The sequence below is a fragment of the Pithys albifrons genome, chromosome 4 (assembly GCF_047495875.1).
Source record: "Pithys albifrons albifrons isolate INPA30051 chromosome 4, PitAlb_v1, whole genome shotgun sequence".
NCBI classification, from domain to species: domain Eukaryota; kingdom Metazoa; phylum Chordata; class Aves; order Passeriformes; family Thamnophilidae; genus Pithys; species Pithys albifrons.
The window spans coordinates 22,260,952-22,278,101 of NC_092461.1; the positions used below are offsets into that span (position 1 = coordinate 22,260,952).

At 36.3% G+C, this 17,150-nt stretch overlaps 1 protein-coding gene across 6 annotated transcripts in view; it reads left to right on the top strand.

Annotated features, from left to right (window-relative positions):
• Positions 1–17,150, top strand: part of COBL (cordon-bleu WH2 repeat protein) — a 159,764-nt gene that overhangs the window by 102,943 nt on the left and 39,671 nt on the right. For 5 of the 6 annotated variants that reach the window (XM_071553616.1, XM_071553615.1, XM_071553619.1 and 2 more), the window contains 2 exons: positions 3,099–3,237; positions 6,087–6,257. In XM_071553616.1, coding sequence (XP_071409717.1) covers positions 3,099–3,237; positions 6,087–6,257 — 310 coding nt within the window. The remainder of the gene's footprint in view (positions 1–3,098; positions 3,238–6,086; positions 6,258–17,150) is intronic. The other variant, XM_071553620.1, reaches the window with a different exon arrangement.

Sequence of the window (17,150 nt, forward strand, 5' to 3'; positions counted from 1 at the left end):
TATAGGTGAAGCACAAGAGCTAAGACTAGGATATATTCTGTTACACTCAGAGAAAGGTTCCTGGAACAAAGTTTCGATGGAAAATTACTCCCAATAATGTTGTTAAGGCTTGATTTTTTTTATAAAAGAAGCAACCAGCCATAACAAATTATTTTCAAGATCTATTGGTTTTGTATATACCTTAGGGAGAAAGAAACAGAATGTTCTTTGTGCTTTTTCCATTTATGTTTAGCCTCATGCGTTTACTGAAATTGGGATTAAAGAACAGCTACTTTTAACAAATTTTATGACCTGTTCTTGAACTAGACACTTCTTATGCAGATTGTAGTGTGGCTGGCTTTAAACAAGCTTTTCGTCATCTTTGTGGTGTTTGCAAAGTATGCTGCACTTAGCTGACAGTATTAATAAAAGCATTTTTGTGTATGTATTTCATCAAACTTGCATTAATGCAGTCCTGTGGTTACTATTTTCTAAGCTTTTCCTTAACTGTAGCAGAATGTTCATCCATACACCTATCTAATGATCTTCAACATCTATCTAATTTTCCTCCAAGGGTTCAACTAAATAATACATAGAGTTGAAAAAGATAAGCAGACTTCTAACAAGGCTCCTTCGTTCATAGGAAAGCAGTAATGTATCTTTGAGAAATGCGACTATATCAAGCTATAATCTTTTCTATCGTCTCATACTTGGGGAATGGTGATTAGTGATCTCTATCATTTCAAGTGGGAAGAAACATTTTCTTCCTTTCTGCCTTTATTCTCAAGATATCGTAGACTTATCTTTTAAATCACCAGTCTACCCATTTTTTGTTCTGCAGTAAAATGACATTTCTGTCTGGAGAGGGAGGAGTGAATGTGGAAGCTGCAAAATGCCATTAAACAACTGCAAAAGTCACAGTTTCTGCTTGTGAAGTGTTGGGAAAGTTCAGATGCTGCCTGTCTCCCAGATGATTCAAATTCTTCATAACTACTGAATTTTGCAGTCTTTTAAGTAATTAAAATCTCCACTTGGATAATTATCAGGGTTTTGTAAGTTAGTGTCCTGGATAATCAAGATATAGTATTAAATGCTCACATGTTTTTAGTTATTTTAAATGCAGTACAGAAGAATGGGATTTTTTGTCCTAAGAGCATATTTGCCAATTTCTTCTAATATTCATGGAAAAGAATGCAGCATTAGGTGGCCATCCTCCATGTAATTCCTCTGTAAGCCAAAGCCTCATGACTCTGTTCCACTGAACAGAGTTTTCCGCTCAATATTGGACATTCTGTTGCTATAAAAACTGGCAGGTGGGAGGGTGTGTTAGCTGCAGTCAGTTCCTAATCACTGACAGGTAGTTTCTTTGTCAGGGTAAGTGCCCCATCTTAACATGAAGGAACACCATAACTTCAGGCAAAACTTTTTCACAGGAGCTCTAAAATTTTGCTGTATCCATTCCTGAACATTTGGCATGGTGCTCTTTTCTGGATATAAGTCTAAAGTTTTTTAATTTCATCAAGTTTGGTGATCAAAATTTAACTGCAAAATCACTAGTTGCTATTAGCATTCTTTCCCCTTTACTATGCCTATCTTTATCTAGATTGGCCTCATTGGCTTTAGTCATGCACACGTATCCCATGAAAATTTAATATAAAATGCTGAAATAATCCATGATAGTAAGAAGTAAGACCAGCACACCTTTCTTTCCCACCCTTGTTTGCTAAAAAGCTGCAGCTCATTCTGGTTAATACGCTCTGTGTCCAGTGCAGCTACCACCAAGTTTCTCTGTATGGAGGATGCACATTCACCAGGAAGAGGTGGACAGTGTCCAACTGCCATATGGTGTAGTGGTTAAAGCATAATCCTGAAAGGTGGGAATGGAAGGTTTCTGTTTTATAACGTAGGACCCTTCTGAGAGCTTTTATAAAGGAAGGCTAAGTGGGGAAGCCTCTATTCATGTCTAATCTTTGTAAATTTAATTTCTTCTCAGATTTTTCTCAGTCTAGGAAAGGACACCTATAAATGAGTGCCTTTCCTCTGAACTCTGATGACAGCTTTAAGCAGTATGAAGCTACTATTTGTTCAATGAAAGCTTCTACAATTGTATTTTAAGGGTTCATTAATCTTCTGGATTAAAGGAAATATGATTATTATTGTTTAGGTCTTTGAAATAGTAGAAAACCACCAAGCAGTTCTCTATATTAGACATTTTCAGGAATATTGGGACAGACAGAGCAGTTAAGTCAAAGAACTGAAGACCGAGGAATGCCAACAGCATGTCATGTGTAGGCAGCTTCCATTACTCTCTGCCTCAGTTAAGCATGGTACTGTCTTAAGTTTTGCCAGCACTTTTTAAATAAAAAATTCAACAGTTTTCCCTACTTGTTATTATTATTTTTCTGGAAGAAGTAAATAGAGCTAAGTTCCAACAAACTAAGAAAATACTATGCAACCCAATGAAACCCAAGTCACTTGTAATAACATCTTTCATATTTTTAAAAACAGCATAAATTGTATGAAGTCTTGGCATATCAACCTGCATGTTGCAATTATTGGAAGCCAAGGTGTTACAGATCTTCCCAAGTATGTTTGTGAAGTCCAGTAGACATAAGTAGAGTACGGTATGGTCTCATATCATGCAAGCACACTGTCAGGTCTGATTCTTCTCTCAGAAGTCCTTAAACAAGAATTAAGAGGAAAATAAAAAAAAATGAGAGAGAATCTATTCCCTGTACATACCAATTGGAGTATTTAACTATAAGTTAAGATTTGAAGAAATCACTGGAAAAAGAAGATCATGCTAAGGCTCAAGCTTAACAACACACATAGTGTTACACTCTGCTTTGCTGAGCATTCTAGTTCGCTTTTTCCAAAACCATCAAATGCCTACCAGACTGGTATTTCTGCTGTAACACTCATCTGCAGTTCTCATTTCTTTCCTTTTCTGAGGGCAATATTAATGTACCTCTTTAATCTCCAGTTGACACTATAAATGCTTATTATAAATATACTCTCCTGAGAAATTAGGTCATATGACAAACACCTGTTTTTCAGTTAATGGCAATTTACATCAACCAAACATACTCTTTTTTGTGCCTATTTTTCAAATTTGCTAGATATCAAAAGGAGCATCCCTGAATGATTTAAGAAAAAAGAAGAGACGTGCCCCTCTTCCACCAGCCGCATCTGCTCCACCTACTCCTGCCATGCCAAACAGGACAGAAGACAGGGAAGACAAGAGGAAGAGCACAATGGGTGAGAGGTGTTCTTTTCTCCTGGATAATCCCTATGCATGTGCTTTCAATTCTCATTGTTTGAAGTTCCCTTAATTCTGCTATGCTGTGAGTTTGGAAATTTTTGTAACTTGGGGGAAATAATACATTTCTCTGCAGAATGAAAGTCTGGAAATATGTCTTTTTATATTACCTCTTTTTTTTTCTTGTTTTGAATGGCACCTTTCAGAGTACCATAGGGTAGTGAAATGTAGATAATACTTATCACATTTTTTTGAATATTTGACACAAGCTTTATGTACAAAAGCACTATCCCTGGGCCTATTCTGTGCCTTTAAGGTCATGGTCAGTTAGCTAGTAAGTGGAAATACAGAAAATGCCAGTAAATGGAGATTGGCCAGGCAATAGTGAATGCATATGAAGCCATGAAGTGTCAAGAACTGAAGTCCAGTCAAGTTGGTTCAGTGTCTTCTCATTTTCTTAAAACCTGAAGACATTTGATTTTCATGTAGCCCTCCAACAGCTTGACATCAACTGACCATATGCAGTAAAGTTTTTCTTTCCAGTTTGGTCCTCATTTTTAATAGATCCCCTCTGGTGGGTCTTTAGCTAATCAGTAGAAGAAAAGAACTGGTGTTCCCAAAAGAATGCCATACATAGCTGGAGACAGCAAAACAAACTGTATCCTTCAGCTGCATGTGACACCACATTAACTCATACTTGAAGACTGAAAAACATTCTCCTGGACCTCTGTCCTCGTCTGAATGATAGTTTATTGAGATTAGTGGAAGCTCTGCCAGAGTGAGGAGATCGAGAGATTACGCTTTTAGCAAGCAAAGTGATTTTATGATAGGTAAAGATATGAGATAATAACCCCACATATTGAAACTCATTTTTCAGTACATTAAGAGAATCATTCTTCAAGTGCTGTAATGCACTCAGTGTGCTTCAGTTCATGCCTTTGACCTCATGTTTCATAAAGTGCCTAAGACATACAGATACAACATTCTGTCATACATAATTGCTTACATTACAAATGCCTCACAGTTTAGAAAGGAACCTCTTGGCTTTGTTCCAGCATTTATTTTCAGTGGATGCTTCACATTTAATGCCTCAGCATTTATGTAGCAGCAGGAGTCCATTACCGTGTGACACATTCAACTCTATTGACATCTCTTATTTAAACCCTCTAAAGGGGAATGTTATCACTGTGGTATACAGCACAGGAGTTTTCACCAAATTGGCTTACTTTGAATCACTGCAGATGTCATACTGTTGCTTCTTGTGCTTTGCCCTACTTCTGGTCAATTTGATGGCATTTGGTGCTTAACTTTCTTTAAGTGTTCATTTTATTTTGTATTGGTGCTGAAAATATTACAGATTAAATAAAGCAGAGCAGAGCCACTTCTCGTCCATTCAGAACTGTGTACATAAGTGCTTGCTGGCCAGACTCTGCTCATGTGGAATTCTGTAGTATCGTTTACTTTAATGGAGCCTTATTATTTTACACTTACAAAGAACTCATCCCACAGTAGCCCTGTCTTCAGTGCTTTTCATTTTCTACTACTTTCTTGAATGAATATGTTCATTAACAAGAAAAATGTTAAAGCCAGAGAAGGTTGGTAAAACAGCCTCTCTTCAGAGTGCTTGCAAGAAAACAATGAGAAAGCACAGATGGCTCTGAAAGCATGAGAGAAAAGCTGTGAAAAAAGAAAGACTGTAGTGAGGGAAAAAACGTGCTGCAAGAAATAGTCAGCCACATGATGGAAAAAGCATTAAAGCTACCTATGTGTCTCTCAAGTTAGTCACGTGATTCAAAGCAAAAGATCCTATCAAAAATATTCTCAAACTGACAAATTCACTTCAGTATTCAATACTGAATCATTTACTGTGACTCCAAAGTATTGTGCCAGATTTCCTCAAAGCAGTAAAAAGGGTCTTGCACATTTGCCAGCATTAAATTTTGTCTCTGGATGATATTCCTCTGGAAGCTAGTGACTCCTAGGTAGAAAATCTTTTTCCTCGCTCGCAGTGCTGCTTCACTTTTCAGCAACACCAGGACATGAGACTGAGAGTACAGGAAAGATCAAAATAGATCAGACCAGAGATGTCTCTGTGATATCCATCTTGAGCAATGACAAAGTTACGTAAGGCAGGGTATGAGAGCAGAACGAGCAGGTAGTCGTGGTTCATAATGCAAGTGGTTCATAGAGTATAGTGCAAAGATGCTGTATTTAGCTGTTACACAGTGTAGAAGTAATCCCCCAGCCAAAGTTAGGGGCATTACCTTTGATAGATTCAAACACTGTTTTGTAAAAAACAACTTAATTGTCTGCTTCTCTAATGTCAAAATAATAAAAACCTACTCAAAAAAGGAAAACACCAAAACAGAAAAATCTGTAAGATACCTACTTCAAAATACTGACCTGAGGCATCTTCCTCTTTCTCTCAAAGAGTCAGGAAAATAGTCACAAAAAATATCTGAGACATCAATAAATTCAGGCAGTTTTGCACTTCAGAAGTTAAAAATAAAACACATTTTTCAGATTTTCATGCATAGCTATTTTTATTTTTTATTTTTTTAATTCAACTATTTTTCTCCTTCCTTATGTCTGCCAAAACTGGTGATTTAACTGTTAGTTGTAATGTACATGTATGTGCTGGGCTCGATTCTGGTGCCATTGCTTTTGGTTTAAGAAAGACCTACCTTTTTCTTCTCCCTTAATTATTTGGGAGTAAACAAGAGCAAAATTAGACCCAGAGAGATTTTGGATGCGGGCAAGGAAAAATCAATGTGTTTTTAAAAAATAACAGTGAACAGAGTGATCATTGTCTTGCAATGAAGTAACTAGTCAATTGATCCCCCTGTAGGTGATGGACGGCAGGTGCCACAAAAGCCTCCTAGAGGCACCACTCATGGTCCGCCCCAGTTAGTGATACCCCCACCCCCACCTTACCCTCCTCCTGGCAGTGGGATTGTGGATCCAACAGTGTGTTACAGAGACGCAGATGTTACAGCGCCAACAGAGCTGGTACCTAAACGTATGTTTGAAAATATATGTCTTTGCATTTCCATTCTTTCGATGATTGCTTTCAGGAGTAGCTTTTCCAGACTTTCCTCTCTGCTCTCTAGACATCCATGACTGGTTTTCTCCCTTTTTTCAGCCTGTTGTCTTTCAAAATGTCCAATGCAGTGTAACTAATTAATGTAAAGTAAGCAAAACGTTTGTTTGGAGACAGTTTTGTGGATGACACCTGGTCATTGTATAAAAGTATTTAAAAATAACCATCTAGCTATATGGCTTTGTGCAACTGAAAGAAAAAATCTGTTTTATTATTTCCCCGTGTTTGTTGTTCTGTACTAACATTTTTTACGTCTCCCCAGAGACAAGTTCCTTTGAGAGTCAATAGGTTGAAAACTGCAGGGTATCTCCCTTAGGAAAATTAAACCATCTACAGGAGCTGTATATTGTTAACATCTTTCTTGGCACCTCTGGATAGTCTTTTGTGTACTCTCCACCTTGGGGCATAACAGTTATCAGACAAAGAAGTACACATCATTTTCCACGTCCTCATGTACTTGTGAAAAGCGTGTTTTCCTGCTACCTTTTTGTGCTTATTCATTGACTGTCTTTAAATCTTTGTACACATTCCAAGTCTTTGATCATGTATTATGTTCCCTGTGGGCTTGCCCTGCACACCCATGTAGATCCAGTAAAAGCTGCAAAGCTCTCTACATTATGACATCTCATGGACGCACTTCCTTTGAAGGCTAGGAGGGTCCATGGGATAGAGAAATATCTCCATTAGCTACTAAGCTGGCAAAAGATCTCTTTCCAGGACATTTTCTTTACCAAATGTACTCTGTGGGGTAACAGTTTCTCTGATACATTAATGTTAGTGTGTTTGCTGTTGATTACCAACTACATCTAAAAAATTATTTTTCATGTCTGTGCTGAGGAAATACAAATTGATAAGTTTTATTGGGGGAAGAGAAGGAAATTAAGGAGATAATAAGAGAGGACCTGAATCTTACTGAGGAAATAACCTTAAGTCATTTTTACTAGCTTATGCACAGAAATTATATCATACTTAAAATCTTCTTTTTGTTCAAGATACCATCAGCTTGCATATAATGTTTTCTTTATTAAAAATCCATTGTGGCCTTCTTTGCATTAATATTTCTGCGTCATTTGAGTTTCTATTGCTGTTATTTTGCAATGCTTTCCTGATCTACCTTGGTGATCAAATACCTTTTAATCAATGCAGCCCTGATTTAATCAGTGTGATCATTTGCTCTTAAATAAACACAGTCCCTCAGCCAGAAGGATTTGATTAAGCTTGTACATGGATAATAAGAGGTTTTTTTATCCTCACTTTACTGAGAGCAATTGCTTAGTGGGGACTTATTTTAGACTTAAAGCACAGTGTTGGAGAGGGACATGTTTAGGTTTATAATTATGCTGTATCCTACATAGATAGAGATGAGTGTATAGATTTAGACAAGAGAAACATGTACAGATGTACCCATGACAGAGAGCAGCACGTATGACAGATGTTATTTGTATTGCCTAATGCCGTTCTGAAAGGCGCTTAGATACTGTAGCTATTGAGCTATGTAAGAACACAGTTGTGCAATGATGGCTTTTATTGCCTGAGAATGCCTCAAGCAGTGCAAATAGTACTTGGGCGGTAGATTCAAAGAACAACAAAATTTTCAATCTGCCTGACTCTAAGCTCAGAAAATGTGTTTTCTCATAGAACAAGGTGGAAAGGAGGATAAGCTGCTGATGCCAGCTCTTGATGAAAGGCATATTTGTTCTGAAATCTCGTTTTTAAAAAGCTTTGTCTGATGAGGATTGTGGTCGTCCTTTGCTGAGTGAGTGACTGTCAACAGCAATACGTCTTTCACAAGACAGAATTCCCATTCAGAAATTAAAATTCTGTGATCATGTGGAGTTTAAATTCTTACTCCTTATGACCTGCCACTGTCTGTGGGGCACCATGCTTCATCCCTCATTCCTTCTCAGAAAACACACAGTTGTCCCATTGTGCTCTGGGAAACCCATTTTGAAGAATTTTTATTTCACAGAGAATGAATGGTGACAATCATTCCTCATGGAGTTTTCCAAACTTACAGAGTGTAAGTAATTAGTGAATAGGGCTGTTAGTAAAATATTTGGGCTTTCTGTCTCAAATTATAAGAATACCTTCCACAAGCAAGAATACAACAGTTCCTCACAGTTTTTTCTCTTTAATCTTCTTACTGTCATTACATGACCTTTCCTCTTAACTTTTGATATTGTAGAACATTAGCTGCATGTTGTGTGCATGTTTCAGATTATGTGTTTATAGGATCTTTTCTCCTTCCTTATCTTACTAATTAGATTGTTCATGGCCTGTGAGTCTAAGATTGACTGTACTTTGGGAATGCAGACATGGAGATTGTTCCCTCTGTTGCATGGCATTTGGTTATCTCACGTGGTTTCTGAAGTTCTCAATACATGAGCCAATGGTAAGCTCTGTGCTACTTTACCTGAGGTAAAGAATGCACATAATGAAAGACTGCTGCACCTAGACAAGCACTTGAAACATTCTGATTTGAAATGTTGTCAGCTAGCTCAACAGAATAAATTCAGTATTCCTGTGAAACTCCACAGTTAGCTCTTTATTCAGCTACTTATGAACTATCATTAAGATATGCGGTAAGAAATTAAAAGCTCTTGGAAAGAGAGTAAACAATTCACCTGCCTGTAGAGTGAGAACTTGAAGTTAAGTTCTTCATTCTGGCACTGGATAAAGTACTAGTGAACTCAGGATTCACACTGTGTAAGGGCTTGACATTGATTTGGAAATCTCAGAAAGTGTTCTGTCTTTGAAGAAATGAAATCGTGATTTGTACCAATCTTTAGTCATAGATCAAAATAATTGCCCATTGCTTAATCAGAAAGTTTTAAAGGGATGAAGGAGTGGGTATGAACATTTCCCAGTTATTTTGTGTAGATGACATGCATACTACTAGTTGTTGGATCATACCACAGTTAATTTTAAGAAACAAATAGAACAGAAAGGAGCCATGTTCCAGTATCTAATTTTTATTGTTTTTAATTATATCACTGATATATAAACAGGTAATGCAAGCCACTTGTGGAAAGCTATGACAGTTTCAAAAGCAGTTTAGTCATATTTTTTCAGTCATCTTAGATGTGTATCTCGGTCTTCACAGTCATTAGACTTAGTCTCTAAGAGCTAGGCTTTGTTAGCTGGAATCAAAAATAGGTAGAAACACAGAAGAAATTTCATTTTCTTGCATGTGGTTCTAAATAAATTGAGAACTGCAGTGTATTGTGAAGGGATTTTTGCTGGCTTGTCATGGCACACTGCGTCAGAAGGCATCTGTCAAGTCACCCAGTCTTTTGTTTCTTAGAGATGGTCTTTAAAGGAAGAAAACTTGCAGGTGTGACTTAGGAGACTTATACTGCCATATCTACTCTTGTTCATCCATCCTGATCTGAGGCTAAAGAATGAAATTGAATCTCCAGCATCATCTATCTTGTACCTTCTGGAGAATTAAAATTCAGGCCAACTAAAGCAGAATTCATAGACATACTGTATTTCAGTAGCTATTGTGCTGTTAGAATTGAGTGAGCTTATATAGGAACCCAGGGAGTTAGTCTCAGAGCACCTGTGGGAATTCAAATTTTAATGCATGTGCCCACAGACCTACACCTCCTTTGGGCATTGGAATCTTTAATGTTTCTAAGCATGCTAGCCAATCTGTTGACTGACCTACACAGTATTTTTAATGTTATCCTTTTACTCTTTTCCCCTGACAGTTTACTGTTGTGCATCATTCCCTTCCTACACCAAGCGCGTCTGACAGACCTTGCCTCTTCCTATGACCTTCATACTTCTGAACCTCCTGTTGCCTCTGCTACCCTGATTCTTCTGTTGCCTTCCTTCCTCCCCTGCTGGAAAAGAACCTTTTTTTTCTGACTGAGATTTTGGCTTCTTTCATTTTTAAACTCACTCATTTTCTTTTAATTATTATTATTTTTGGCTGTGGTTCATACTCGTTTATGAGATGTATGCTCCAGAACTGAATGCTGTGTTATATAAATCTATATATCAGCCTCAGAAAGATTATCTGTCATTCTTTTCCAAAATATTCTCTTTATTTTGAGCTATGGTTTAATTTGATTTGATATTTCAAAAGAGTGTGGTTTTGGGATGGGATGCCTTACTTTCCATACTGTCTAAAGTTTTAGTGAAAATTTTCTAAGAACACTTTAGTTTTAGTTTCTGCTAGTCTAGGTGCAACATTTTGCATTCTCTATTTGTTCTATTTTTCTTTTATTGCATCTGTTTTGTACCTTTGGAACTGGGCATGGCCTAGTCAAGTTAAAGTACCAGATTCTTTCTATATCTTGACTATCCATCAAGCTGCCAAGAAAAAAAAACAAAACAGGATGATCTGTTGGATCTATAAGGGGCTTAAAATGAATACCAAGAACCAATACCAAATGCACTGATTCATACTCTTTACTTCTGCTTTTACCCTGTTCCTTAGTATGACTAATTTTATCTTGATGCTCAAGATACCCTGTGGAAATCAAGGTGTGTGTTCTATTTCTGTTACAAAGATACAAGCACTGTTTGCTCAAGATAAATCTCATTCCACAAGTCTTCTTTTTACACTTATATTAGGAATAGTCAGTGAGTTCTAATTAAAATATCAGCTCTAGGTTGGTGCTTAGCAAAGCTTCTTTTTACTGAATGAAGCTCTTCATGTGAACAGCCCATAAGACGCATTTTTAATCACTCTGAACTACAAACATAGATTTGATGAGAACTATTCTGACCTTGCATGTACTGGGCTTTAAGACATATTATTTAAATAAGTGTCTTGCAATACATGACTCTAATTTAAATGATGAAAAATTATTGTTTTACCCTCAGGCAAATAGTCATGTTCATCTTGAATCCTTTCCAGGTAGGCAAAATGGAGAACAAGATAGCAAAGCATTCCTACAGATAATGTGAAACATAACTAAAAAGGGTTTTGACAGTTTTTATTACAAATATGACATGCAGTTAGTAAGTTTTCAGTGATTCTTTAGAAAGTATACTTAGTACCCTAAATATCTTCTAATACAAGTGGAGTAGAATTGAGCTCGCTGTACTGCTAGGTACTTTGTAATGCCTACTTAAGAGAGGGCAATGGTTTAATTGTGAGTCTTCTCTTAAAAAAAAAATAGGTGTTCACAATGTCAAGATTAAGAACCTAATTTACCCATTCTAATTACTCTCTTTGCATCCTATTTGTAACTCCATGGAGTTACATGCCCCATGGAGTTCAGACTTGGATAAAAATGAAATAATGAAATGGTAAAACAACATTTTTTATATTGAGTACAATGTAGAAGTACTGTGTATTGTCAAAGCAGTCCTCTGCATTGACACAAGTTTCACTTAAAGGAGGCTGAGGTTTTCAACAAAGTTCCATATATAATGAAAAACTGTACTTGCTTTGAAGGAAGACAGCTATGGTTCCTCTCCATGTAGCTGACATGTTAGCTATTAAAAGTGATCTCTTCTCAGGTGGTTTGTTCAAACTCTTAAAAGCTGTAGGTAAAAAGACAAAAAGTTCATTACTTACACTTAGTTTTCCTTTTCTTTTATTAAAATTTAAAGCTTTTGTCTAAAATATGTTTGCAGGAAATAACATTTTTTGTGGAATTCCTATGTAAAATTTTTTAATGACCAGTTTAAGGTAGCCAGCTCTGCCTTCAGAATTTAAAAAAACAAACAAACAAACAAAAATTGCTTAAGCTAACTCATGTCCTGTGTTTTTATTATGATTTTATAAGTTCCAGGTACATACATGCTATTAAACAGAACTTAAACAAAAAAAAATCTACATCTTTACAAGGAATCATCTTAATTATAAGAAATTTTAATGTGACATTACCATAATTCAAAACCTCCCATTACTGTATGCAGTGTAGGAAAAAACTTTCAGTGACACGCATTAAAGTCAGTGGAATTGCATAGATATTTAGTTTCATGACTGTTAATTCATTAACAGCGTGTGTGCAAGGGGTTTTTGAGAAAAATATGATTGTGGGAATGTGAACTTGCTGGAAGTTTGGTTCATGAGCACCAGCTCAGTGCTGAGGTACAACTGGGGAATCCCTCCTTGTTCCAGGCTTCAACTCAGAGTTTCTAAAGGCTCCTCAATTTGGCTTCTGGAGAGAACGAGAATTTTCCAGTCATTTTCAATAGTAGGGAGGAATGTAGTTTAGGTTCGTTTGATAGAGTCTTAGGTTAGCAGTGATATAAAAAGACAGTGGCTTGATTTTGCTGCTTTTATCTTAACCTTGGAGACATTAGAAGTGTAATGAGAATGAGATGGAGAAGTTGGTAACAAATTGGCTACTATACTGCAATTTTTCATGAAAATGTTATTACCAGAGTAAGAAACACATTTTATATATTCAAGATTTAGCTGCATTACCAAATGGCTTATTAAAATACTGTCCTTCGTGGTAAGATATCTGGGGTGAAAATCAAATAAACAAACAAAAAAATGGGAAAATATCATTGAGGACAAGTAGATGCATAGATTAACTTATAAATCAAAACAAAATCCAGTGTTACCACTCCAATGTCATTGACATTCAGTGCTCTTAGGGAATAAGGACAGATGTAATTTATGATTAAACCCATTCTGATGAATGTGCTCAACTCGTGCGAAATCCAATTAATTAGAAACAGATTAAGCTCTGTGGCGCACAGGATTTTACTGAAATCTTTTTGTACATTGGCCACCAGAGGGAGCCAGTGTTGTCCCAGAGCGGCAGTAGGGAGCAAGCAAGAATACTGTTAAAAGTGGATTTTAAGCTAATAGATCCCACATTTGCAGAAAATTTTTTCAGTTCTTATCTTTTGGAGTCGTTTTTCTCAGCAACTAAACAGAAAAAAAAATTCTCTATTTATTTTAATAAGTCTCATCAAAAATAGGAAAATGAAGATAAAATCATATTTGCAGGTGATGCCACTGTGGCATCTGCCAGATGCAAGTTCAGATTTTTACTCTAATTCTTGCAAGGGGTAGTGGCCTATTGGGTTGGCTATTACATTGCATAGATATTGCCTCTATATTGATGGCAGCTGTGTCCAAGGTGTGCTAATCAGTGCATACGGTTGGTGTATGTACATCAGAGGTTCACAGGAATAGGTCAAGTTTAGTGCCTGTATAGAAAGATTGCATTCAGCTAGAAGGATTTCATCGCCTTGAATCTTAGCATTTTAAAAGTATGACCAGATCAGTTTAGTATCCATCCTTTTTCACAGAAAAATTGCTTCATTACCAGCCATTCAGTCATTCAGAGATTAAAATCTAGGATTCAGAGATTCTTAAAACATTCGTAAATATCTTTTCTACATTTAATGCTTTTTTTCCCTTACATTTAGAATCTTAGAAGATTGAAATTGAAATGAATATTGTCTTTCTCACTGAGCAGATGGACTTTCTTTTTTTCCTTTTCTAGTGACAGGGCTGTAGAATGCTAAACTTTGAACTCATTCCATTTTTATCTTCAGAACACATGCTACTGGTCCAGCACTGAAAGTTACTCTAGGCTGGTAAAATATGGAGAGAATATTCTGAATATATAATTGGAAAAAGAAAATATTTCACTTTTTATTCTTTTTTAACTGGAATTATTTAAAGTTGTCTGTGGCATCTAGACTGCTCCAGTAAGTGCTGAGGGAGAATACTGGTAGAGAAATCACCCAGTTCAAATTGTATGATGAATTGCAAAGACCTATAATACATTCATTTATTAAACATATGGCCATCCAATCTATCATATGCCTATCATCTGTGTCTCTATTCTTCTTTTTAAAAGTAAACTGTGCTTATGATTCTCATGCCCTCATCATTTATGTTTGTAGCCACCTTAAACCCTCTGTATTGTACTGTCCTGGTATAAAAGTGCCTCTTTTTGAGAGTTGGTCTGTGTGTGTATGTATGACAGCAGTTCTGTCTTCCGAACTTGGCTTCCAGTCACTGCCATGACTCCCAATATATATTTAGTACATGCAGCCGGCACCATTTAATTTTCCATACTAAAATATATGTTATTTTAGAAGACAAAATGTAACTTATTCCATCCCTCCAAAATTACAGCCATGTTGTTCTCTGATGTCATTGCAAAACTATGGACTCTCCCCTCAAGGACAGTGAAACAAATTTGCTGTCGCTGTTTATTCATGTGTTATTCACACTTCTTATTAATAAGCTTCTGTCATAGCACCTGTATGGCTGCAGAAGTGCACTGTTAAAGGAAGTTGACAAAACAAAAAGTGACATAATTCATTCTTTGTTTATCCAGAAGGGCTTACACATAATAAATGCTGATTTTTGCTGAGATGGAGAAGAGGGAAGGTGATTTTGTATATTTCTCTTCAAGAATTGACTGCTTTATTTCTTGTTTTTTGCAAATTCTTCTGTAATGCTCTGGATTCAAGTGGTAAATGACTGTTGAAAGGATCGAGCCCAGTAGAAAGAATGAAGCTGAAAATACACTGAATACTTATCAACTATGGGGTCCTTTATAGTCCTTGAATGTACCTCAAACATGAAAGATTTTTTTTCCTGTTCACTTCTAATAAGAAAATTGTAAATTCAGGTCACCAGGTCTGCATCATTTGCTCGTGCCTTGAGAAGGTTCTAAAGAGGGAGACTGAGACCTGGGTACAGCTAATACTGGTTTAAAAGGGAGTGTATTTTGTATTCCCTTACATGTTCACTCTGCTGCCTGCCTGTATTGGAAATAAAACTTGTCATTTTGCAGACTGTTAGCCAGAAGTCAGTCTGACTGTAAGAGAGCACAATTACTTTGAGTATTCAATGAAAATATTTTGTGGTTATGTAAGTATGGGACTGGACCCCACTGGATGAAATAGTCTTTGTAGCCTCATTTCCTGATATTTAGATTTTTAACTGGTTATTTAATTATTTCATGGAGTGTGGAATAAACCTTGTCTTCATTTCCCATTCTGACTAAATATCAAGGCATTTCTCTTCTAATTCCCTTGCAAAACCAGCTTCATAATCTGCAAGTGGTGTGTGGATAAGCTGTGAATGTTTCGTCCAAGTGAAACCAAATTCCCTGTTTTGCTCTTCCTTAGTCAAAATAAGAGCAGTTTAACTGTGGAAGTGGTACCTTTAATAACTGAGTGGCATCTTAAACATACTTTGCTGTCCTTGAATGGTGGAATATGAGGGAATCATCACACCCATACAAATAGAGCGGCTTACACTTTTATCAGTAACAAGCAGGACAAAACCAGTGTTCAATCAAAATGTGAGGCAACTGTGAGAAATTTCATCCTGGGTATGAATTTGAAGTTATGATAGTTTTACACATTAGGTATGGACCAAATCAAACTGCAAGATTAGTATTTGAACTGGCAGTGAAATTTGTAATGCAAGAGCCTACTGATTCAAATTCAGGCAATGTACAGAGTGCTACAGAAAGCAAACTGTTGAACATTTCTGTGTTCTCTGTTCCAGGTAGGTGATAATTCTCATACCAAAGTGCTTTTCCATCCTTAGGGATGCTCATACTCAGCTTTTCCTGTTACCACTTCTAAGTCAGTAAACACTGACTAAAATGTCTACCTGCTTTCTTCTAAGAAATTGGGAATTCTGGCCATGCACATTCACTTCTGGGTTCTAGGGCCTGAGGGAGCAAAAGGCTGAGAGCAGAGACAGCATCTCTTTTGTCAGCTCCTTTTGTGGATTCCATAATTGGTTCCTGGCATGGATAAAATAATTATTTTCTAACCTACTGTACCATAAGCAAAGGTGGGGTGTAATGGGGGACAAAGACCTAAAATAAAAGAAGATGAAGGAAAGAATGAGAAAGGAGGACTATAACAGACAAATACTGTTTTTTCTTTTCTTGTGGTTAAAGGCTGAAAATACAGTTGTTAGATATATGGTAACTTCCCATAAACAATGCAAGACTGGTAGGGGAGTATCTAATTACTTGTTAGAGCAACCAAAGAATTATTTTTTCCACTTAAGAATCTGATAAAAATTATTATTGATTTCTGATTTTTAAAATGTGTAAGTTGACATTTTTCTTCTTTTCTTCCACATTTGTGGTTTTTTTTCTCAATTTTCTCACTTGACAAGAAGTTGAAAATTAAAAGGGAAAATATTTTTACAATTTGTAAAAGCATGAAAATTAATGGAGAAATAGTTTCAGTGTCTTTTCCTTAACTAAATGGAAATATGAAACAGCTCTATTTTAAGCTGTGTCTCTAGGTGAAACAGTCAAGACTTGAATGAATATACTTCTTAAATTATAAGAGTTATGAAGAATTCTTTAAGAATTATAAGGACTGTAAGAAAAAATGGTTACTGGCTTTAAGTTCAAGGTAAGAGCTTTCTTTAGTTAACTTTTAAGAGCTGGGGCATTTTGGAAGGTAAACAAACTCTTACATGACTCCAGAAAGCCCCTCAGTGGACTGCTAAGGATTGTAGAAGGATTAATCTGTATAATTTCCTTGTGTGAAGCAGATGATACTTTGGGGTCTGCTGCATGAATGCATTGGTATTTTGGTTTTGTTCTGAAATCCTTTTTGGGTACTACCAGTCTCAGATGTGTTAAATCAATGCTCAAGAGTGGCACTTTTTTTTTTAACCAGGTAAACCACTTTTTCCCCAAAAAATAAGAAACAGCTTTTTTTTCACAGAAGAGATCTTATTTCAATTAAACACAATGTATGAGAACATTTTATTGATAATTTATAGTTTTAAAATGTATTTCTTTTTACTTCTAAAACCTTCTCTGCTTTCCTTCAGAAGATGAGAACAATATGCTGATTAACTGACCAGTCAGCTAAAGAAACAGCGGC